The sequence below is a fragment of the Mytilus trossulus genome, chromosome 2, assembly GCF_036588685.1.
Source record: "Mytilus trossulus isolate FHL-02 chromosome 2, PNRI_Mtr1.1.1.hap1, whole genome shotgun sequence".
Lineage (NCBI taxonomy): Eukaryota > Metazoa > Mollusca > Bivalvia > Mytilida > Mytilidae > Mytilus > Mytilus trossulus.
The window spans coordinates 74,009,489-74,034,977 of NC_086374.1; the positions used below are offsets into that span (position 1 = coordinate 74,009,489).

At 33.9% G+C, this 25,489-nt stretch overlaps 2 protein-coding genes across 3 annotated transcripts; one reads left to right on the forward strand and one right to left on the reverse strand.

Moving 5' to 3' along the window:
- Positions 1–2,729: 2,729 nt before the first annotated feature.
- On the forward strand, positions 2,730–17,267 carry LOC134707998 (uncharacterized). Of its 2 annotated transcripts, none has more exons than XM_063568206.1 (7): positions 2,730–2,843; positions 4,349–4,740; positions 9,570–9,684; positions 14,124–14,473; positions 14,931–15,059; positions 15,527–15,763; positions 16,844–17,267. In XM_063568206.1, the coding sequence occupies exons 2-7, from the start codon at positions 4,366–4,368 to the stop codon at positions 16,889–16,891; spliced, it is 1,254 nt and encodes a 417-aa protein (XP_063424276.1). In that variant the 5' UTR covers positions 2,730–2,843; positions 4,349–4,365; the 3' UTR covers positions 16,892–17,267. The 2 variants fall into 2 exon arrangements, with proteins under 2 accessions (XP_063424276.1, XP_063424275.1); XM_063568205.1 differs by lacking the exon at positions 2,730–2,843 and adding an exon at positions 3,288–3,378.
- Positions 17,268–18,775: 1,508 nt separating this feature from the next.
- Positions 18,776–24,565, reverse strand: LOC134708001 (perlucin-like protein). Its single transcript, XM_063568209.1, has 5 exons — positions 24,466–24,565; positions 21,997–22,082; positions 20,282–20,408; positions 19,753–19,960; positions 18,776–18,883 (listed from the first exon to the last, which is right to left on the reverse strand). The coding sequence occupies exons 1-5, from the start codon at positions 24,497–24,499 to the stop codon at positions 18,850–18,852; spliced, it is 489 nt and encodes a 162-aa protein (XP_063424279.1). The 5' UTR covers positions 24,500–24,565; the 3' UTR covers positions 18,776–18,849.
- Between the last annotated feature and the right edge of the window lie 924 nt (positions 24,566–25,489).

Here is a 25,489-nt window from a genome sequence, read left to right on the forward strand (position 1 = left end):
TTAAATAAAACTGGATAAAAATCGTGTTTTCATGATTTTAGCTAAAAAATGTAATTATAAGTATTGAATACTTTTTTTTGAAACTTTATAGGGTTGTAAAAGCGTTGACCGTGCGTACATATTTTAGAATGAAGAGCGTCCGCGCTTCATACAAAATGTACTTCGGTCAACGCTTTTACCACCCAATAAATTTACAAAAAAAAGCATTCAATTCTTTAATAAAAAGAAATTTTTAAAAAATTGTATGTTTTCCAATAATATAAATTAGTTATGGAAATAAAAAAATCAGTCCATTGTTTTAATGAAAATGAAAAATCATGCTTCAACAGTGGAGAAAATAAAGATCTTCTGTACTCTTTTATGTTTTACTTTGGCATACATAATTTAATTCTTTTCAAGTTAATAAAGTCCGAATTTTCAAACACATGTTCATCTATGGGACAATAAATCAAGAGAACAATCTAACTAATATATAATTCTGCATATACACACGATAACCCAATTACTGGTTAAGGAGAGATAACTCTATTAAAAGTATACTAAAAGAGAGACGAAAGATACCAGAGGGACAGTCAAACTCATAAATGGGACAATAAATCAAGAGAACAATAAAAATAATATATAATTCTACATATACACATGATAACCCAATTACTGGTTAAGGAGAGATAACTCTATTAAAAGTATATTAAAAGAGAGACGAAAGATACCAGAGGGACAGTCAAACTCATAAATGGGACAATAAATCAAGAGAACAAGGTAACTAATAAATAATTCTGCATATATACACATGATAACCCAATTACTGGTTAAGGAGAGAGAACTTTCTTAAAAGTATGTTAAAAGAGGGACGAAAGATACCAGAGGGACAGTCAAACTCATAATTGAAAATAAACTGATGTCCAACGCCATGGCAAAAAATGAAAAGACAAGCAGACAAACTATAGCACACATGACACAACTTCTTCTTCTTCTTCTTCTTCGGAAGTCCACCCTATTTGCAGGGTCACCGCATTTAAAATATAGAAAACCAAAAAATAAGCAACACGACCCCCAAAACCACAAAGAGATATGACCAAAGTTGCAATAAGATGGACACCAGAGGGAAAAAGGAAGAGAGGACGACCAAAAACAACATGGCGTAGAACAATAGAAACAGAGATGCATGAAAGAGAGAGGTTACACCTGGGGAACTATTGAGAGAAAAGCAGAAAACAGAGAGGAGTGGCGGCAACTTGTCCTTGCCCTATGTGCCAAAGGCATAACAAGGACTAAATAAGTAAGTACGAACCCCGATTTTAACCAAATGTCTTGACCATACCAAACTGACATATAGAACACCTGTTTGTCTACAAAAACAAATAACCGATCTAAAACAAAAACAAAAAACTGCCAGAATATCAAATGGTCGTTCCCTATAATGGGCTTTTTGTGCTGACATGAATTGTCATTGATATGGTTATGTTTATAAATTTACAGTTTACAAATTTTTGAATTTTTTGAAATACTAAGGCTTTTCTACCTCAGGCATAGATTTACCTTAGCTGTAATTGGCAACACTTTTAAGAATTTTGGTTCTCAATGCTCTTCAACATCGTACTTTATTTGGCCTTTTTAACTTTTTTGGATTCGAGCGTCACTGATGAGTCTTTTGTAGACGAAACGCGTCTGGCGTATATACTAAATTTAGTCCTGGTATCTATGATGAGTTTATTTGTAATTAATTTATGGTTCTGGTCAGTGGCGGATCCAGAACTTTTCATAAGGGGGGGGGGGGGGGGCGCTTCTTTCATACTTCATTGATTCCCTATATAATCAACCAAATTTTTTCCCCGCCCCCTGGATCCGCCTATGCTGGTTCTGCTTGAAATAAAATGTATGTGATTATTATAGAATGGATATTATATAACATTTGTCTGAACTTATTGATGTTTCATTTTAATATATAACTTTAATTTTTTATAAGATGTTTTTTTCTGTAACAAATCATTATGTATTTTTTTTATGATATGTCATAGGCCCTTGATTCCAAGGAATACTACATATTCTTATTCTACATCTACATCGTACGACGATTCATTAGCCATGTTAGCACATTGATGACTATTCTGGCGTCGGCGCATCGCAAACAGACACTTATTTATAAGTGCAATAATTAATGAATAAAAAAAATGTGCAAAAATAAAAAATATACACATCAACATATATATATTTCCCTCAGATATTTACAAACAGAGTAGGTATATATCCAAGGATTTGTATAGTACTATACAAAATTAATCCTTGGTATATCTAAATATATATACCGACTTTGAAAACACTATTTGGCAAACTGATTATTGGTACATTTATAAAACAAAAAAATGTTATAAATAGAATGCCATTTATTACAAATAGAATATTAGCATAGAAAAAAGTGTATTATACTTAACATGAAAATTAACATTAACATAAAATTTAGCCAGAATGTCAAATTTCCATTAGCAAAAATGTAGCATATATTTATACCAGATAATTAATTTACACCAGTTACCCCAAACTTTATGGACTTGCAAACAAAATTCATATTATATATAAAGAAAAACTGATTCAAAATCGATAAACATTTCCTGGAATTTTGTAAATGGATTCCTGAATTCATATAAAATTTATGAATAATGTAATTACAGATTATAAAGTATGATAATATACCGACACATTTGAAATGTTTTATTTATAGATATGTATACATACTAGTAAACATACAACAAGGAAATTAAATACAGGTTCTTATTAACACCGGAACTGTGTAGTCATCCACTATTTACTCAGACTTTCTTTGAATATTATTCATGTAAATATAGGTAAGTTTGGATTGTCTATCATCTGCTGAGTGGGATTTCCACATTGTGTGATAAAAACACTATTTAACCTGTTAATTCGACGTAGAAAAGTAGATTTTTTCGGCGAGTACAATATATATGATATTGAATATACATTTTAATAAATGACGTTAATCTGAAGGTTTCATATATATCGTGATAATTTTTTCACCATGAGAAGATATGAGAACTGTAATAAATGATAAATAGGCATGCATTAAATAGGCACTACAAAATCAGAGATAAAACTTTCGATGACCTCATTCCTATATTCAGGTAGAAACGAAAGTAACTTGTTTGTTCATTGTTGTTACTGTTAGTATTGGATTTTAAAATCAGTCGACAGAATTCTTCTAGAATATTCTGTGTACAGCAGCAATTGGTTCACATATTTTAGTTTCGATTAAACAATTACATAAATGTAATTACACGAAAGATATTCGTTTTGAATACACATTCTAGCTAGGCCAAGCACACAAGCGATCCCAGCAAGCGATACGATATAAATTGTCGTCAGGTTAGAGAATATCAATTTGACAGTTATTTTAATAATTTAATCGTAAGTTTGATTTCATCTTATTTTATTTCTTTTATGTATATGTTTTTTTTCTACAGTTTGTCAGAAGTAATTCGTGTGATTAAAAAAAAAAGTCATAGAAATTCCGAAAGAACAGCTAGAGCTGAATTAGGACATGAACTTCACTTTTTTGCTATACTGTTATTCTTTAATTTGTAATAACAATAACGGTACCAATTTTTCTGCACCAGATGCGCATTTCGACAAACATGTCTCTTCAGTGATGCTCGTGGCCAAAATATGTAAAATATAAAAGATGAAGAGCTATAATCCAAAAGTTCCAAAAAAAGTATAGCCAAATCCGTGAAAGGAATCATAGCTTTGCAAGAGGGAGATACATTCCTTAATTTATAATAATTTTTAATATTTTGTAAACAGTAAATTTAATAATACAAAACATCCGTATTTTCATGCCAGTACAAGTACCGGAGTACTGGCTACTGGGATGGTGATACCCTCGGGGACTAACAGTTGTAACTTATTTAATGCACAATACAACATGTGTTACAATATATTGTAGTCGTGTCCCTCTATTCTTATTTTGTACAAAGTTTTGTGTTGTCTCTGTATTTGTTTGTTTTGTTTGCAAGTCTATGATCTCGGAGCAGTCTTTCGTTGGTGCATGTTTGGTGTGTTCTATTGCACTGTTTAACATTTTTGGTAATTCCATATTATCTCTTTCAATTATCATTGAATATTGCTATGGTTCAATAATAATCGACAGAATAAGACATATTTCTATAGAAATACTTTCTGGTATGTTTAACATTATATTCACACAGTACATCAATCAAAATGAGAATACTTTTTAACGTATTTCGCTTCAAATGCGATATAAAGAGATGTTTACCAAATAGGAAAATAAACTTACTATTTCAATAAAGACTAGAATCATTATATTTTATTGTAGAATGATGCATTGATCTAATGGCCTTTCATGGCAATGATGATTTTGCAAAACGGATTCTTCAGAATGAAATTGCTGCATCTGCATTTGAAGCTGCTCAGAGACCTTTAACCGAAAGTATCAGGAGAAATCCTGATGCTGCTTTAGCATTAAGACTTCAAAAAAGAGAAGTCCAGACACCGTTACCTTCATATATTGACGACGAACACAGTGCAGTTATTGCATTGCAGTTACAAGAACAAGAACATCTCGAGCAAGAGCTCCACGATGCAGAGGTTGCCCAAAGATTAGCAGGAGGTGATGGGAATGGATGGCAAAGGCAAAACGGGAATGGACGAGTTCCCCAGCTAAATGAGGCATTACAAAGCATGCATGGACAAAGGCCAAGCAATCAGGTGAACAGTTAAATTGACCACGTATTTCTTCATTGAATTACAGAAGTTGTAAAGTATGCTAGAGATATACACAGGTTGACGCAGGAAAAGTACATTTTCATTGAACTGTATCCGTTGCTACTACTTTCACTTTTAAGTCTTTTTTTAATAGAAATTTCAAATTTAGACTCTAACACTCTGATATCTTATATACAATTATGGATCTTGAAAATAAATGAGAAATTTTATAATTAGAACAGATACTTGTCGGAAAACTTATCATTGCATTTGTTATTTCACACCCTAATTTCTATTCTAATGTCGTAACTAGGACTTTAACATTAAAATGTATACACATGAATGTCGGGAATGGTTCTCACATTGTTCAACATAAATAGCTACAGGGTTGATTTACCAATTCAGTTGAAATGGTATTTCTTTCAATGGTCTGACAATTTAAAAAAAAATGCTTACTCGCCTCTCACTAGTTCATGCAACCTGTTATTACTTGTGGCCAGTTTAGTGGTAGCTGTGTATTTCTTTCATGGCATACGGTTCAAATAAGCAAAACGGGACGGAGGAGGGACACAGGGGAAACTTGTTTAACCCTGCCACATTTTGTGTCTGTTCCAAGTCATGCTATCTTTACCATGTTTTGTCCCTGTAATTGTTTGTTTTGCTTGTAAATCTTGGTCATTGGAGAAGTCTTTTACACGTCTGGTGTATTAAATTACAAGCCTGATACCTCTGATATCTATTAACACCACTGGTTCGATGCCACTGCTGGTCAACGCTTCGTTCCCGAGGGTATCACGAGCCCAGTAGTCAGTACTTCGGAGTTGAAATGAATATCAATTATATGGTATTTTTTATACGACCGCAAAAATTGAAAATTTTTTGGTCGTATATTGGTTTGACGTTGGCGTCGTCGTCGTCGTCGTCATCGTCGCCCGAAGACATTTGGTTTTCGAACTATAACTTAAGTATAAGTAAATAGAAATCTATGAAAGTTTAACACAAGATTTATGACCATAAAAGGAAGGTTGGGATTGATTTTGGGAGTTTTGGTCCCAACGGTTTAGTAATTAGGGGCCAAAAAAAGGCCCAAATAAACAGTTTTCTTGGGTTTTGCACATTAACTTTAGTATAAGTAAACAGAAATCTATGAAAATTTTACATAAGGTTTATGACTACAAAAGGAAGGGTGAGATTGATTTTGGGAGTTTTGGTCTCAACAGTTTAGGAATTAGGGGCCAAAAAAGGTCCAAAATAAGCCGTTTGCTTGTGTTTTGCACAATAACTTTAGTATAAGTGAATAGATATCTTTGAAATTTTAACACAAGGTTTATGACCAAAAAAGGAAGGTTGGGATTGATTTTAGTAGTTTTGGTCCCAACAGTTTAGGAATTCGGTGCCAAAAAAGGTCCCAAATAAGCATTTTTCTTGGTTTTTGCACAATAACTTTAGTATAAGTAAATAGAAATCTTTGAAATTTAAACACAAGGTTTATGACCACAAAAGGAAGGTTGGGATTGATTTTGGGAGTTTTGGTCCTAACAGTTTAGGAATTCGGGGCCAAAAAAGGTCCCAAATAAGCATTTTTCTTGGGTTTTGCACAATAACTTTAGTATAAGTAAATAGAAGTCTATGAAATTTTAACACAAGGTTTATGACAACAAAAGGAAGGTTGGGATTGATTTTAGTAGTTTTGGTACCAACAGTTTAGGAATTAGGGGCCAAAAAAGGTCCAAAATAAGCCGTTTGCTTGTGTTTTGCACAATAACTTTAGTATAAGTAAATAGATATCTTTGAAATTTTAACACAAGGTTTATGACCACAAAAGGAAGGTTGGGATTGATTTTAGTAGTTTTGGTCCCAACAGTTTAGGAATTCGGTGCCAAAAAAAGGTCCCAAATAAGCATTTTTCTTGGTTTTTGAACAATAACTTTAGTATAAGTAAATAGAAATCTTTGAAATTTAAACACAAGGTTTATGACCACAAAAGGAAGGTTGGGATTGATTTTGGGAGTTTTGGTCCTAACAGTTTAGGAATTCGGGGCCAAAAAAGGTCCCAAATAAGCATTTTTCTTGGGTTTTGCACAATAACTTTAGTATAAGTAAATAGAAGTCTATGAAATTTTAACACAAGGTTTATGACAACAAAAGGAAGGTTGGGATTGATTTTGGGAGTTTTGGTCCCACAGTTTAGGAATTAGGGTCCAAAAGGGTCCAAAATTAAACTTTTTTTTGTTTGATTTCATCAAAAAATGAATTATTGGGGTTCTTTGATATGCCAAATCTAACCGTGTATTTAGATTCTTAATTTTTGGTCCTGTTTTCAAATTGTTGTACATTAAGGTCCAAAGGGTCCAAAATTAAACTAAGTTTGATTTTAACAAAAAATGAATTCTTGGGGTTCTTTGATATGCTGAATATAAACATGACTTTTTTTCTACTTAGATTTTTGATTATGGTCTCAGTTTTCAAGTTGGTCCAAATCGGGGTCCAAAATTAAACTTGATTTCAACAAAAATTGAATATATGGGGTTCTTCAATATGCTGAATCTTACTATGTATTTAGATTTTTAATATTTGGGCCCGGTTATCAAATTGGTCCACATTGAGGTCTAAAGGGTCTAAAATTGAACATCATTTGATTTCATCTTAGAGTTCTGTGATATGCTGAATCTAACCATGTATTTCGATTTTGGATATTGGACCATAATAGGTAAATGTCCAATTTAAAATTTTAAAGTTTTTAAGTTTGAGTTTTGAGACCACATTTATTCTGTGTCAGAAACATAACTATTTAATCACAATCCAAATTCAGAACTGTATCAAGCTTAAATGTTGTGTCCCTACTTGCCCCAACTGTTCAGGGTTCGACCTCTGCGGTCGTATAAAGCTGCGCCCTGCGGAGCATCTGGTTATAATTTACTGTGAACAAAAGTATGAATAATTCGAAATACTGAGAATTTTCTTATCCTAGGCATAGACCACCGTAGCCGTATTTGGCAAAACTTTTGGGAGTTTTGGGTCCTCATTGCTCTTCAACTTTATACTTGTTTGGCTTTCTAAAAGAGGGACGAAAGATACCAAAGGGACAGTTAAACTCGTAAATCTAAAACAAACTGACAACGCCATGGCTAAAAATGAAAAAGACAAACAGAAAAACAATAGTACACATGACACAACATAGAAAGCTAAAGAATAAACAACACGAACCCCACCAAAACTAGGGGTGATCTCAGGTGCTCCGGAAGGGTAAGCAGATCCTGCTCCACATGCGGCACCCGTCGTGTTGCTTATGTGATTACAAATCCGGTAAATAGTCTAATTCGGTAGGTCAAATTCATGAAAGGGAAGGGGATTGTAGTTACGACGTAAGGAACATAGCCGATATCATTTGTGAAACGGTTATTCCATAACGGTCAAACAACTCGTGATGGGGTCCGTAAAATTTACGAAGGGATGATTTCAACTTCACCATTTGGAACTCTTGGTTTAATAGCTTCCTTGTGAGCAGTAACCCTCTATCAAGAAAATCATGATAGGAAATGCAAGCACGGGAATATCGTATCAATTGGGAGATATATACCCCGTATGCAGGTGCTGCTGGAATGTTGCTACTTAGAAATGGAAAGTTCACAATTGGAAAGCTGAAATCATCTCTTTTGTCGTAAAGTTTTGTCTTCAACCGACCCTCATTGTCAATTTCTAGATGTAAGTCAAGATATGAAGCCGACTTAACTGTATCTGTAGTATCCTTTATCTCCAATTCGATGGGATAGATGCGATCCACATAGTCACCAAATTTTGAATTGTTTAGTGAAAGAACGTCATCTATATAGCGGAAAGTAGAGTTAAAGGATATTGCTAACTTCTTATCTTTCTTCCTAAGAAGTTCCTGCATGAAGTCAGCCTCATAATAATAAAGAAACAAGTCAGCAAGTAGAGGGGCACAGTTTGTTCCCATTGGGATGCCGACAGTCTGTTGAAAAACACGTCCTCCGAACGTAACAAATATGTTGTCAATCAAGAAATCAAGCATCTTGATAATATCGGTTTCAGAGAATTTTTTGTTTGAATCAGAATAACTATTTCGATTTAAGGTCTTATGTAGACGAAACACGCGTTTGGCGTATCAAATTAAAAGCCTGATACATTTGATAAGTATTCACTGGTGTGGTCTGTTGAACTGTTTTTGGTAATTCCATTTATCGTTTTCATTTTTTTATTGAATATTGCCATTTCTCTGCATGGGATCTTTGATTTTTATAAGTGTAAACAATGATTTAAGACAAAATAATTATGTTTACTTTTTGGGTCCGCCAACATGAAATGATTACTTCAGTATGTTTATTATTCATTACTTTATTCTTATATATAAAATCGTGATAAGTGAGAACATCGAAACCAACCTTTGATAGGAATTTGACTTATGTATACTGTCTTTCAGATATGAAATTACACTAATTTTGATACTAGATGCATATGATCAGAGATTTAACAACAAGTGTGTGATTTGCAGTATGTCGTTAACATTGTTTTCGACAGCAGAGTGTTGGTCTAATAAAAATTTCGAGTTAACTCTATCTAACAGGAAACATGTATAAACCAAGCCTTATCTTTAATTGAAATATGTTAGAACCGACCCCTATCAAAACAAGAAACCTGTCAAACAGACTAAACTAAATTTTCAGTAATAAATTAATCAATGGAATCCGAACAGCTTCTGAATCCGTATAAATCTTCAGGGCCAATATGTGATTCTGTTTTGGTTTGGTTCCATCTCATATTTCAAATTAGATGTAAATGGTTATAATTGAATAGTATTTTTTTTTCAACAGATGAATTTTGGTAGATCAGTTCGTGGGCCATCTATGATGGGAACGCTTCCATCCACTCCAGGGCTTCATGTGTTCGGTCCTGGTACATTAATAGGCAGCAGTTCAGACGATACAGGTATTATATGATGCAGAAAAAGATATTACATCACTTTGTAAATGTTGTTTAAAAGATTTGTCAACAACCAAAACTAAAGGTGTCCAAAGTAGACAAGCATGTCGCAGAAAGGCACAATATGATTAAGTAATTATATCTACAAATATTCCCGCCCACTCATCGAAGTTAAAACAAAATTATTGAAAGCATAGATGCAGTTCGAATTAGATAGCAAAGGAGTAAATAAAGCAATTATCAACACAGAAAAAAAACCCAACAAAACACTGAATGCACCAAAATAAAGATTGGACAACGTTACTGGTCCCGTTAAAAACCAAGACGCCTCGAAAGTGTAAATTGATATGAGACTACATTAACGTAGTTACTAACAAAACAAAACAATCATCCGATTCTGATGCCAAGAAATATTTGTTTTGGGGAACATTCGAAAACAATATATGAACCTATGAAGGGATGGTTCGCTTTAGGGATGTGGGATTTAGTGGGTAACAAAATGTGTTATGTGGTATATGGTGTGTAAAACAAGTGGTATGTTAAGAGTAAAGAGTGGGACTTGGATGAAAAGGAAAAAGAGTGAAAATGCTTTATGATATTAGTTACCGGTATTCCAACTTTTATAGTAGGACCGTTATTTTCAAGATCTCTTAAAGAGTAAGCCTAATTTCCACTTGCCTTTGTTAGTATAATATTGCTGCTTATTTGAAATTTTAAAATATTTCCTCCAATTTTTTACCTTCATTTAAACGTAAATGGCGTCATAGTATTCAGTATGTCAATTTGTTCTTACTCTTTCTCTATATTTTTTACTCTTTCTCTATGTTTATACTTATTTTTTATTTTATATGTTACTAGTTGTTACTGTTTAAATATATATATATATTAAAACTGGCGTGGAAAGGTAACAATCGGCCACCGTAAGCTTCATTTTTATGAAGCCCAGGTGGTTGTGTGGTATAGCGGGACGGCTACAGTGCTGGTGATTTGATGTCACGATATCTCAGTAGCATGGGTTCGAATCCCGGCGAGGGAAGAACAAAATTGCGAAAGCAAATTTACTGATCTAACATTGTTGGGTTGATGTTTAGACGAGTTGTATATATATATAAGTACGTCTGAGCCAGTGACAACTCTTCAACAGATTTATCCATCGGATCACCAGCAGTGATGGTGATACATCGATGTGTACATTATTTATATACAACTCGTCTAAACATCAACCCAACAATGTTAGATTGGGTTGATGTTTAGACGAGTTGTATATACATAATGTACACAGCCATGTATCACCATCACTGCTGGTGATCCGATGGATAAATCTGTTGTAGAGTTGTCACTGGCTCAGATGTACTTATGAATATAATTATTTTCTGTGACTGTATCTTACATTAATTTGTAGGATCCTTTACTATTATAATAGATAATTTAGCTGATCTGTAAAAATAACACCTCCATGCCTTATATATCATGTACTGTAGTACGACGCTAGATTAAAACTGACGTGGAAAGGTAACACCCAGCCACCAAAAGCTTCATTTTTATGAAGCCCAGGTGGTCGTGTGGTCTAGCGGGACGACTAAAGTGCAGGCGATTTGGTTTTACGATATCTCAGTGGCATGGGTTCGAATCCCGGCGAGGGAAGAACAAAAAATTTGCGAAAGCAAAATTACAGATCTAACATTGTTGGGTTGATGTTTAGACGAGTTGTATATATAAACATAATTTAGCTGATCTGTAAAAATAACATCTCCATGCCTTATATATCATGTACTGTAGTACGACGTTAGATTAAAACTGACGTGGAAAGGTAACACTCGGCCACCGAAAGCTTCATTTTTATGAAGCCCAGGTGGTTGTGTGGTCTAGCGTGACGGCTACAGTACTGGCGATTTGATGTCACGATATCTCAGTAGCATGGGTTCGAATCCCGGCGAGGGAAGAACACAAAATTGCGAAAGCAAATTTACAGATCTAACATTGTTGGGTTGATGTTTAGACGAGTTGTTTATCCGACGGATAAATCTGTTGTAGAGTTGTCACTGGCCCAGACGTACATATATCTATACTTATATATACGAGTCTAAATTGAAAACTACGTTCAAACCTATGACTGCGTTGGATAAAAACCGCAATTTTTATACGTGTGCATGTCAAACAAATTTCGTTGTAGAAGGGTCTAAAAACAGCACAAACAACATTTTCCAAAAGACCAAAAGAGTGAAAAAGTATATTAAAACAAAACGCATTTGACTAACAAGTCGAACAACTGATATTCTTTAACCCTGCTGACTGCCATTGGCGATTGCCAAATAAAATTGATCACAAGATGTAACAAAATGGATCTTGATATAAATTTAATACGTCACAGAAAAAAAAAATTGTTAACTTGTGGACAGGATGTTGTGCCACAAACATTCGGTGTCAATATTTCTTTAGTACACCATATCCGGATTTCGACAATAAATGTCTCTTCAGTGATGTTAGGGATCGAAACGGTATTTGGAAGGCCATATATATAAGTACGTCTGAGCCAGTGACAACTCTACAACAGATTTATCCATCGGATCACCAGCAGTGATGGTGATACATGGCTGTGTACATTATGTATATATACAACTCGTCTAAACATCAACCCAACAATGTTAGATCTGTAAATTTGCTTTCGCAAATTTTTTGTTCTTCCCTCGCCGGGATTCGAACCCATGCTACTGAGATATCATGACACCAAATCGTCTGCACTGTAGCCGTCCCGCTAGACCATACGACTACCTGGGCTTCGTAAAAAGGAAGCTTTTAGTGGCCGGGTGTTACCTTTCCACGTCAGTTTTAATCTAGCGTCGTACTACAGTACATGATATATAAGGCATGGAGATGTTATTCCATGTAAAAATAACATTGTTGGGTTGATGTTTAGACGAGTTGTATATATATATATAAGTACGTCTGAGTCAGTGACAACTCTACAACAGATTTATCCATCGGATCGCCCTCAATGATGGTGATACATGGCTGTGTACATTATGTATATACAACTCGTCTAAACATCAACCCAACAATGTTAGATCTGTAAATTTGCTTTCGCAAATTTTTGGTTCTTCCCTCGCCGGGATTCGAACCCATGCTACTGTGATATCGTGACACCAAATCGCCTGCACTGCAGCCGTCCCGCTAGACCACACAACCACCTGGGTCTACAATATATATGGAAGTGTTTAACGACCTTGACTGGCTTTTCAGCCCTCGCACGCTCTACAATATACATAAGTATATACGCAAATTTTTGGTTCTTCCCTATATATATAGGGAAGAACCAAAAATTTGCATATATATATATATATACAACTCGTCTAAACATCAACCCAACAATGTTAGATCTGTAAATTTGCTTTCGCAAATTTTTGGTTCTTCCCTCGCCGGGATTCGAACCCATGCTACTGTGATATCGTGACACCAAATCGCCTGCACTGCAACCGTCCCGCTAGACCACACGACCACCTAGGCTCTCAAAAAGAGCTTTCAGTGGACATGTGTTACCTTTCCACGTCAGTTTTTATCTAGCGGCGTACTACAGTACATGATATATAAGGCATGAAGATGTTATTGTTACAGATCAGCTATATATATATACAAGTCTTAATTGAAAACTATGTTCAAACCTCTGATTGCGTTTGATAAAAGCCGCAATTTTTATACGTGTGCATGTAAAACAAATTTCGTTGTAGAAGGGTCTAAATACAGCACAAACAACATTTTCCAAAAGACCAAAAAAGAGAAAAAGTATTGTTAAACAAAATGATTTGACTAATAGGTCGAACAACTGATATTCTTTAACCCTGCTAACTGCCATTGGCGATTGCAAAATAAAATTGATCACAAGCTGTAACAAAATGGATCTAAAAATATATTTAATACTAAACAGAAAACAATAAACGTGTGGCCAAGATGTTATGCCACAAACATGAGGTGATAATATTATTTGTACACAAGATCCGGATTTCGACAATAAATGTCTCTTCAGTGAAGGTTAGGGATCGAAACAGTATTTGGAAAGCCATATAATTTACCCTCAATATTAGACAGACTCTTGAATTTTAAGAGTCAATATAGGATGAACGGATCATATAAACCGGAGGAAAAATATGATACAAGCCCAAACGAAAAAATATAAACAAGTCTAAATTGAAAACTACGTTCAAACCTATGATTGCGTTGGATAAAAACCGCAATTTTTATACGTATGCATGTAAAACAAATTTCGTTGTAGAAGGGTATATATTAGTCTTTAGTAAGGTGGATGGAGATGAATGTACAACTTCTAGACGTCACGAGTTAAAGCCATACATGATATATGATGTGTTGGTCATATTATCATAAGTATGAATCGTTTAAGCATTTTGGATGATGAATTTCACCCCTAAAAATCAAGTTTGATTCCATTATAGAAATAGATGGAGAGCCCTCCATACTTACTCAACCAAGACAAAGACTGCAACACAATAGAAGAGGACTGGACCAAAACCCATTCCAGAGGAATATTAGGGCAGAGGAAAACGACCAGAGACCAGATATAGATCCCTCAATACTTCCCCAACCAAGACATAGACTGCAACAAAATAGAAGAGGTCCGGATCAAAATCGATTCCAGAGGAATACTCGGACAGATGAAAACGGTCATAGACCGGATCTACCGCCTTTGCCAAGCATGTTTCGGCTGAGAGCAAATAGAGATGATATGTCGGATTTCAACCAAGAACAGCGACACGACATAATGCAACCCCCAATTCAGAGGAATGTATGTATATATATTTCAAGGAAATGGAGCTCATTTATTATAAAATGATTTTTATATAAATAATGATTGAAACATAAAAGTGTTAAAAAAAGTTGTGAGATGTCTTCTATATAAAACTAGGCTTTTTCAAACACGAACTAGATAAAATTGTGAGTCTGCTTGTAACTCAATATTATTATGACAATACTTATAACATCAAGGGCACAAATTTCACTTCATCAGATGAACATTTTAACAATAAATAACCATACAGTGTTCAAATGAATAGTCTGCTTATAACTCAATATTATTATGACAATACTTATAACCACAACGGCACAAATTTCACTTCATCAGATGAACATTTTAACAATAAATAACCATACACTGTTTAAATGAATAGCCTAACTAGATAGGATAACTAAACCATAAGTTGCAACGATTGTTGATTTCAAATGAACATTTGTTGTTATTATAGCCACATGATCTATTTGGAGGATTAAGACCTAGGTTAGTGCCCCATGGTGGTAATTACAGGAATCACATTCAGAACCGTGATCACAGAATTCCTATCAGGGGTGATGATATAGATGTTGATGATTATGAGGTAAATATTCAAACTTGCAACGGAATTGTAGTTTTAAATAGAATTTTTAATAACACTTACATCACAAATATACAACACAACTGAACATGCTGAATATAACCTTTGAACCACAAAATAAAAATCTAATAAAGACGCCAACAAAAAAGGTTTCGAGTTGAAAAACTACATAAGATTTGCATGTACCAGTCAGGAATATGACAGTTGTTATCCATTCATTTAAGTTGTTTGAGCGTTATATTTTGCCATTTGATTAGTGACTTTTCGTTTTGAATTTTCCTCGGAGTTCAGTATTTTTGTGATTTGACTTATTGATAAATCAGTAGAAATTCTAGCATTATACAGCATCTGCAATACCAGCTCTGAATTAAGTTTATCTGTCCAGTTTATGTCAAAGCCCAACACAGACGGGGTGAAGAAACTTTATCTATGGAGTTTTGAATGATATTAGTTTCAATTGATATTTACAGGCCTTATGGGAGTTACAAGAAAGAAATGGTGATGTGCGTAGTAAAGGAATGACGGGAGAACAAATAGGACGAATACCTTGTCACAAATTCAAATCAACACCAGGACTAAATAAAACTTTTAAAAGTGATAAAAATTCATGTAGTATATGCCTAAATGAATACAAAGATGGAGAAAGTATAAAAACGTTGCCGTGTTTTCATTCTTATCATAAAACATGCATAGATAAATGGTTAAAGGTGAGTAAACTTTGATATGTCTTAAAAATGTTTTAAACTGTAATTCTGAAAAAAATGGCTGAAAAAACTAAAACAAAAAGTTAAGACGTTCATTTTTTCATTTAAGGAGATAAACTCTAAATGCGTCATGTTTGCTTGCAAAAATATATGACAAAAGATGATATATTTTCATTGTTATGTAGCAACAGTCTAGCCAAATATTTATAATGAGTTCTTATTTACATTGTTTTTTTACCCAGCAGACTGTTTTTTTACCCAGCAGAACCAAGCTACTATTTGATGACGGAATTTTCGTTCTCATAGAATCAGTTCCCGTTTACAAGATCAACAAAATGTTCAATCAGTTACCGCTAGTGATACTAGTACACATGTTTTATTGACTTGGTTGTTTGCTGTTGACATTTGTGTTCATATCATATTTTCAGCTTTTATGGACTTCCCCTTTTTAAATTTAACCTGGCTTAAGGTATTTTTGTTGCACTTTTTCTCGTCCCTCATCAATGAATTTTCTTTGGAGTTTAACATGTCATGAGCAACACGATTTGTGCTCTTCATAAAATAGGAACTGCCCACCCTTCAAGATTATGTTGCTCAATCTTTACTTTTCTAATATGTAAATTTTTGGCGAGCATTTGTTCTTCTTTCCAATTCTTTATCCTGATAATGTTTTTAAAGAGGTACATAGCAAGTAGTTTGAGAACTTCTCGTAATTTAAAAAGAAATAGTCGATGACTACGGCTATATCATAATGATCATAATTTTAAAGAAAGCAGAATAACATGTTAAGTCAAACCTTATAATTGTAAATGCAATAATGTATATTGACTAAGTAGGGTTCAGATATTCGCTGTGTAAACTTCAATTATTATCACATGTGTTAACTAAACTTACAATTTCATGCCTTGAATTAACATACCCTTCTCTGTTGAAACTTAACTTATAATTTCCTATTGTATTTTACTAAAATTATAATTTGTTTACTCTGCATTTACTTTACTTACAATTCCCTACATTGTTTCGAATTACAATTTCCGGCATTAATTTAACTACTTTTTAAGAATATGTTTTTTTTATTTTCAGAGTCAAGCTGTGTGTCCAGTTTGCAGAGGAAATATCAAAACAAATTAAGGAATATTATTTGTTATTATTTCATATTCATTGGTTGATAATACACGGTTGAATTGTTCTAGCATGATCTTAGATTATGTATTATGCACTTTTAATCCTTTTTTCGCAGCTTCCACTTTTCTTGTGAAAATGATTATACGATTCGATAATTGCAATATGCTCCTTGCAAAGCTTTAGTACTAAAAAAAAAAATAAAAAAATCTTCAGAAAATCGCATATTTTGTTTTTAGAAAGTGAATTGAAAGTGAAAGTGAAACCAATAACATATTAGTTGTATACAATTACCATTTTCGGTTAAATTCCTCTTAGTTGGTTACGTCATAATTATTTTCTAATGTTATTTTCTGGTCCAGTGATATTGATGCCCATGTAGCTATCAAATAAAAGATAAAAACACACCTTCTTCTGCTTTGTATATATATATGTTATTAGCATGTCTTTTGTATTTTTATTTATCATTTCTGTACGGTGATAACATATCAAAGGTAATCTGATTTTCTTATTGTTTAATGAATCTTTATATGGTTATGATTCTTATTAGAAAATCACACTGTCTCCCACGGAATCTAACCTTGATTCTCTACTACAAGTCAGCATTTCTTTCATTATCTCAACCAACTTATTGCTAGTTAAATTAATATCATAGATACCAGGATTGAAATTTTATATTATCGCCAGACGTGCGTTTCGTCTACGAAGTATCTACTACGCAGGAAAAGAAGTCCTGTCACTGGTCCTCCTTCGCAAGAGTCAACATTCTATTTTCACTCTCGAAACACATATTCTGGCTAAAAATCCTTTCTAAAGACCGTGCGTATGTCAGTTTGGCGACAATTGTAAAATGTGAACATGATTATCGTTAGAAAATTACAACATTTCCTGTGGGACTTGAACCCCGACCACCATAACGCGCTGTAACCGGCTCTTCACTAGCCAAACCACCTTCGACTGGCTAAGTATCTAGTAATCAAGTGAAGATATAACGTAACACATGAAATGTATCGAAACCCTAAAACTTTGTTTGACTTTTATACATTTTCTACCATGATTTTCTTGATAGAGGGTTGCTGCTCACAAGACAGCTCTTAAACCAAGAGTTCCAAATGGTGAAGTTGAAATCATCCGTTCGTAAATTTTACGGACGCCATCACGAGTTGGTTGACCGTTATGGAATAACTGTTTCACAAATGATATCGGATATTTTCCTTACGTCGTAACTACAATCCCTTTCCCTTTCATGAATGTGACCTACCGAATTATACTATTTCCCGGTTTTGTTATCACATAAGCAACACGACGGGTGCCAAATGTGGAGCAGGATCTGCTTACCCTTCCGGAGCACCTCACATCACCCTATAGTGTTTGGTAGGGTTCGTGTTGCTTATTCTTTAGTTTTCTATGTTGAGTCATGTGTTATATTGTTTGTCTGTTTGTCTTTTTCGTTTATAGACATGGCGTTGTCAGTTTGTTTTCGATTTATGAGTTTGACTGTCCCTCTGGTATCTTTCGTCCCTCTTTTATATCTTCAACTTGTAAAATTACTTTACGTTCATAAGTATTATTTCAGAATCTCATCTTGTGTGTTCATTATGCGTTAACACTTGTAACTCGATTCCTTATTAAAACGCAAAATCTCAAAATAGGTTGTGTAGCGAATCAGTTTTGTGGGTTGAATGATTCTTGAATGAGGAGGGCGTACAAGGATATCAATGTTTGATAAAATATTGAAAAATCTGTAATTATAACTGTTTCAATTAGTGGAATACTAAGTACTGGGCAAATTGCAGTCAGGAACTGTGCGTTTGAACCAAAACATTGCATTACATTTCATTACAGTTTGCTGAATGGCCCTTAATGCGTATTTCAAGATGTATTGACAGAAAATTCTTTATCGTAAATACATCTTTAATCTCAATACTAAAAAAATACGTGACTACAGTTTTTGCAATATTATCCATTTATCCTATTACTTCTGGGCAGTAACGTGCTTGTCTGAAAAAAAAATTGACGTGTTGTAGTTCATGCATATATGTAAAATAAGAATTTGTTCATGAACGCTTAGGGTTTTTTGAGAATTTGTATAGGACATTCCCTATCTTCTTATTGTATACAGTGTCGCGAACTTTTAAATTTGATACACCGTGTAGTGATTTTTTTTAACATTTTTTATTGTCAAAGCATATACACCGTGCATTTAATGGAATAAAAATCAGAGTAAATCCCATCCTCTTGTCGACAAGGCTCAAAATAAAAAGCAATGTCATCAATATAATTAACGTTTTAAAGTGATATTTTTTTGTAAAGAATGTTTTTCTGTATTTCGTTTTTTATAAAATGTTGAATTGGTACTAATCCATGTATAGATTTCATAAGCATTATAAGGCCCATTTGTTTTTGATAATTTTGGCGATGAATGATCTTCATGGTCATATTTGGTTTAACCTTCGAACTTTTGTGATTTGAGCGGCACTGTTGAGTTTTTAAGTTTTTTTTGTTTTTTTCGTCAAGCGCATTAATTTATCAAAGTGGCATCTATAACAACTTTTTCTAGCTTTATTTCACACAGATTAATGGTATACAACCCTGTCTACACTTATTGCAATCAACATATGTATTACTCGTATAAAATATTAAGAATAAATGTTATGTGAAATAAGTTTGAGGGAATAATTATATGTAAATTTAAGTGTCAAAGGTTAAGTGTAATAAAGCAATAATAGTTATAATTGTAGTGATGATATAAGATTTTTAGGAAACGCCGATTGTTACATCTGAAGTTCATAGACGTTGGTTAATTTTCTCAAAACGATTATTTCGTTGGGTTTTAAATCAAGCTTCAAATAATCAAACTCTTATCTTACCTTTTCTCGCAAATGAAATACTCATTCTGTGCGCACACATAATCATTCCATTTGAACCCTTCATTTGAATTTATATGAATGCAGTTTTCTTTTCCGGCAAGGTCATTTGGTTCAGGTTTAGCCCAGTTAAATAACGTGATCTTTTGTCCACTACCGTTCCAATACCAATAGCCATCTGTCCGGTTTTTTACCCCTCCGGTCCAGTATCCTTATTGGAAGACAAATGTATTTAACAGTTATCTGTATCTGAAAATTGATAATCAACATGGGGACTAGGTGGAAATAGAACTAATGTAGCATTTACATTGTACGCAATGACCGGAATACATCAAGGATTCCTCTATTGTAAAGATTTTGAAAAAAACAGCTTTTACACCATGCATAGAATGTAGAACTTATACAAGTACAGTTCTTAAATTTGTATTCCTTGTTTGGTAGCAAAATATTGAACAACGTAGTTTATTGCACACTATTTTCTTTATTTTCGATTTTCTCCACCAAACGTGCACATGTATAAAATAATGTTTACCATAAATATAATCCCCTTGTGCGGTACTGTTTGGATGATAGTAGTGTTTCGACATGTGTTCTATGTAATTGTTTTCATCTGTGGTTGTTAATTCAGCCAAGTAACCTCCAAATTCTTGACAATAGTCCTAAACACAATGAAATATATTTTCTTTAAATGTTCACACTAAACGAAATGAGGCAAGGTCAATTTATCCTTAATATTTTCATACCAGGGCTATCTTCAAAAGGTATGTCAATAATTTTCTGACGTTTGCATGCAGTATGAAAGCTTCTAGTCTTCTTTTTGGGAACCAGTGCCAGATTTTGAATTTGATAAGATGATTCAAAACCCAAATTTATTGCAAATACAATGGCCGTTCTTATCACATTAAATTGTACTGAAGGTTAAAAGTATAAACCCGCTGCATTTGTTTGCACATGTTCTAAGTCATCCGTGTTGTTCAGTCGTTATTGTTTGTTGATGTGGTTTATGAGTGTTTCTTGTTTCTTTTTTTTAATAGCCTAGACCGTTGATTTTCCTGATTGAATTGTTTTTTACTAGCTAGCCATTATGGAACCTTAATAGCTTGCTGTTAGGTGTGAGCCAAGACTCAAAACACCGTAAAGAAAACTAATGTTAAAATTCATGAATGTCTTATTAACTTCTGGATTTTGACCTGCAAAGGAAAGCAATAAAAGTTTGCCCTAACTCTGTTGATAACCATTATACCGGTATAACATCAGAAACTTGACTTGATTAGAAACGGCAAACAAGTATTCCATACTTAGTAACATTCTAATTACGAAAAGTTACATATTGAATACCTGAAATGAACGCTCATTAAGCCGTGTGTCGGAAAATACGCGAAGTACAAACATTACGCTATGGTAACGTTGTTACCATAACGCTTACTGTGTGACGTTATATTGTATATGCATTAGCCATCACGACGATTAAACGTATAGAAAACACCACGCATGATTTATTAAGATTATTCAACACTGTGTACAATCAGGTAAATTAAGTGATGTTATGCAGATACATAGATACATAATTAGAAATGCATAAATATATATAGTGGTTTGGTTTGTATTTAACTTTGTATTTTTTTTTATATGGTAGTTTATATTTTATCCTCTTTAAAAAGCATACACAAAAGTAGCATGTATATAGTTATGTAGACAGTTATGCTGGTATAACACCATAGTTGTAAACATACTATATTGAACTGGTATACAGTTTGGTAAAGGGCCAGCTGAAGTCCGCCTCCGGTTGCGGGATTTACCCGCTGTGATGAAGACCCATTTATGGCCTTCGGCTTTTTTCTGTTCTTTTGTCGGGTTGTTGTCTCCATGACATATTCCTCATTTCCAATCTCCATTTTATAAGAGGAATCAACCTGATGCAGCCAAGAGTGTTGCAGTATTAAATATATGACAAACTGTAGTACCTTAGCCGTATTTGGCACAACTTTTGGGAGTTTTGGGTCCTCAATGCTCTTCAACCTTGTACTTGTTTGGCTTTATAACTATTTTGATCTGAGCGTCACTCATAAGTCGTATGTAGACGGAACGCGCGTCTGTAGTATTAGATGATGAGCCTAGTACCTTTGCTAAATATTCCAACTGTTTTTGCGTATCTTTAACAATGTTTTCTGTGTTGAAACCTTGCATATAAAATCCCTACAAGTTTGTGGTTTCCGTATACTACTGATTAAACTTTCATAGATTTACCTGTGCGCCATCCCATGGAAGGGTATCGTTACTAAAGTAATAACAGCTGTTGTCATGGTGTTCCCAGTCCGGCGGACAAACTAGGCCTGTAACAATACCTTTTATGATACACAAACTATAGTGCATTGATCATAACATTCTATACGTACTATCCATGAACATTTCCAGGTAATTTGTCGATGTAATATATGCTCATATGTTCAAGGCACAAAATTATGTTTCACTTGTCAAGAAAATCACATAACTTTTGCAAGGTGCAGGAATCTAATATTTGTTCTAAGAATATAAATTATGTCATTGCTAACCTCATCTATAAAAATTGGAGTTATCTTCCTTTGTCTAGAATAACTGTTAAATCAACAACAACCAATGCAATATTTAATTTTACGTCCCACCGATAAATAGATTAAAGCAATCTTTACTGTTCGGTGCTTTCAAGCACTTTGATGATGTTGAACTATGTCACCACTGTCCTAGGTTAAGGTAGCACTCCACAGTTAGGTGTGTTAGGTGTGTAGTTTCGCATTTTGGCCCCTGTGGATTTTTTAAATATGAGAGCTAGTGTGCAATAAAATTCATTTTTGGATAGCTGAGTATTAAAATAGCCTTTGTATTGGGTTTATATGAACATCAAGGTTATGTAATGTATGTTATATAGGCTGTTTTCTGTATGACAGTCCGTATTTGCATGTCCCTACCGTACATTGGTCCGGCATTATTGTAATGTTTTTTTCCAACTTTTCATCGCACGAACTTTGTGATTGAATTTTACAAAAAAATGAGACGAAAGACACCCGTTTTTTATTTGATCATTAGGAAGATTTAGGAAAACAGTTTCTAAAAAGGTATCACTCCCTTTTTGCAATTTTTTATGGGAGATAAATGCAGAATGTTGCCATGGATACACATAAAAGGAATTAATTTTCACCCTTTTAACTTTTGAAAATTAAATCTATGGAAGATACTGATTACATACATATGCACATGTACAACACAAGCAGTTAGGTTAATTTATTAGAAATCCAGGAATAGGAGATGATAAAACATTTTGTGGCTCATTTTTAATTTTATTTTCTAACTGTGGAGTGCTACCTAAGAGAGGGCTGGCTCCCTCAAATAAGTTTAACCCAACCTCATTCTGTATGTGCCTGTCCCAAGTAAGGAGGATTTGATTCAGTCGTTGTCGTTTGTTGCAGTGTTACATATTTGTTTTTGTTCATTATTTTGTACATAAATTAGGCTGTTAGTTTTCTCGTTTGAATTGTTTTACATTTGTCATTTCGGGGCCTTTAATATGCGGCATGCACATTGCTCATTGTTGGAGACCGTACGGTAACCTATAGATATAAAACAAGAGGATGTGGTATGATTGCCAATGTGACAACTCTCCGCAAGAGACCAAAATGACACATACATTAACAACTATAGGTCACAGTAAGGCCTTCAACAATGAGCAAAGCCCTTACCGCATAGTCAACAATAAAAGGCCCCGAAATGACAATGTAAAACAATATCAAACGAGAAACATAACGGTTTAATTCATGTACAAAAAAGAACGAAAAACAATTAAGTAACACATGAACAAATCACAACCACTGAATTACAGGCTCCTTACTTTGGACAGGAACATACATACATAATGTGGTGGGGTTAAACATGTTAGCGGCATTCCCCTAACCTGGGACAATGGTGTAACAGTACAACATAAGAACGAACTATACAAATCAATTGAAAGGCTTAACTCAGCAGATGGATAAAAATATAGATGTACATTTCTGTGTCATTTAGTCTATCGTGTAGAATTGTCTCAATTGCAATCATACCATATTGTCTTTTTGTATATATCAATCTACATTTGATTTATAGATCGTATGGTATTTTTTATTGTAGACTTAACAACACTTGTTTTGCATTTAATAACCCTATCCAACTTTTGTTGTGGAGAGATAAGAATTTGACATTTAAAAACAGGCACACTAGTCCCTAGGCTTTTAAGGCTAAGTATTTTAAAAGGGCTCAATGACCTCATCCAACACATTATTTGGGAACAAAACATAAGACATATACGTTTAATGGACTTTAATTTGATATTCGACAACCTTACAATCTTGGATGGAAAAGGGTCATGAGAATCGTTTTTGAATAGAGCTCATATTCAAGTTCAATTTTATAAGTCACATTACCTCTTTTGGCAAACTCCAAAAAGTGCGCAATATCTATTTGATGTATAGAATTTTTTAAACGAACAAATTCATTTAACACACAATTCTAAAAATACTTATTACTTTGTTATTAATCAATATTTTTTTTTATAATTGCCTATGTGACTCAATATTTTTATGTCGTAGTTAATTCAAGTAATCATTTTACATGATCATTACCCATGTGAATGCATGTTTTTTTTTAATATTTCACAATAACCTTTGAGATTTAATACTTTTATTTTGTAGACATATAATGTAAACATACCTAAAGTTATGCAAAGTAGAACACCAATGTCCATTTCAATATTTTGGTTGCCAGTCCCTTATCTTTATGTTTACAACCTTGCGTGTCTTATATATGCAGGTTTTGCAACAACTTCGTTATTGCATAATTGATTAGATAAACTAGATTGTTCGTGAATACTTTGATATATACTTCCATAAATTCTAGAAAGTCATTCGAAACTGTTTTCATCCAAAAATGTATTCTAATTTTTGCTTCAGTTTTACTTTATTTACCATGGAGTTCGGTATTTTTGGTTCTTTTTTCGAACGCTTCAACGTCCGGGTCGGGATTATAAGGGGTGAAAATGTGCATTTTTTAAATTTTTACCGACCGTAAAACGATATAGGAAGACGTAGTGTGAGTGCAAATGCCATTATAGGCCAAGGTACGGTCTTCAACACGGAGCCTTAGCTCACATTGATATAAAGGGCCCCAAAAAGATACTAGTGTAAAACTATTCAAACGGGAAAACCAACAGTAGAATCTATATGAAAAACGACAAACGAGAAACACTTATGAACTACATCAACAATCGACAACTTCTGAAATCAGATTCCTGACTTAGGACAGATGCAAACAATTGCAGCGGGTTTAAACGTTTTAATGGTACCAAACTTTCACCCTTATATGAAACAATAGTGTAACATCACAACATAGAAAAATATGCATTTACAAAAGAGGGACGAAAGATACTAAAGGGACAGTCAAACTCGTAAATCTAAAACAAACTGACAACGCCATGGCTAAAAATGATAAAGACAAACAGAAAAACAATATTATAGTTCATATGACACAACATAGAAAACTTAAGAATAAACAACACGAACCCAATCAAAAACTAGGGGTGATCTCAGGTGCTCCGGAAGGGTAAGCAGATCCTGCTCCACATGTAGCACCCGTCGTGTTGCTTATGTGATTACAAATCCGGTAAATAGTCTTAATTCGGTAGGTCACATTCATGAAAGGGAAGGGGATTGTAGTTACGCCGTAAGGAACATATCCA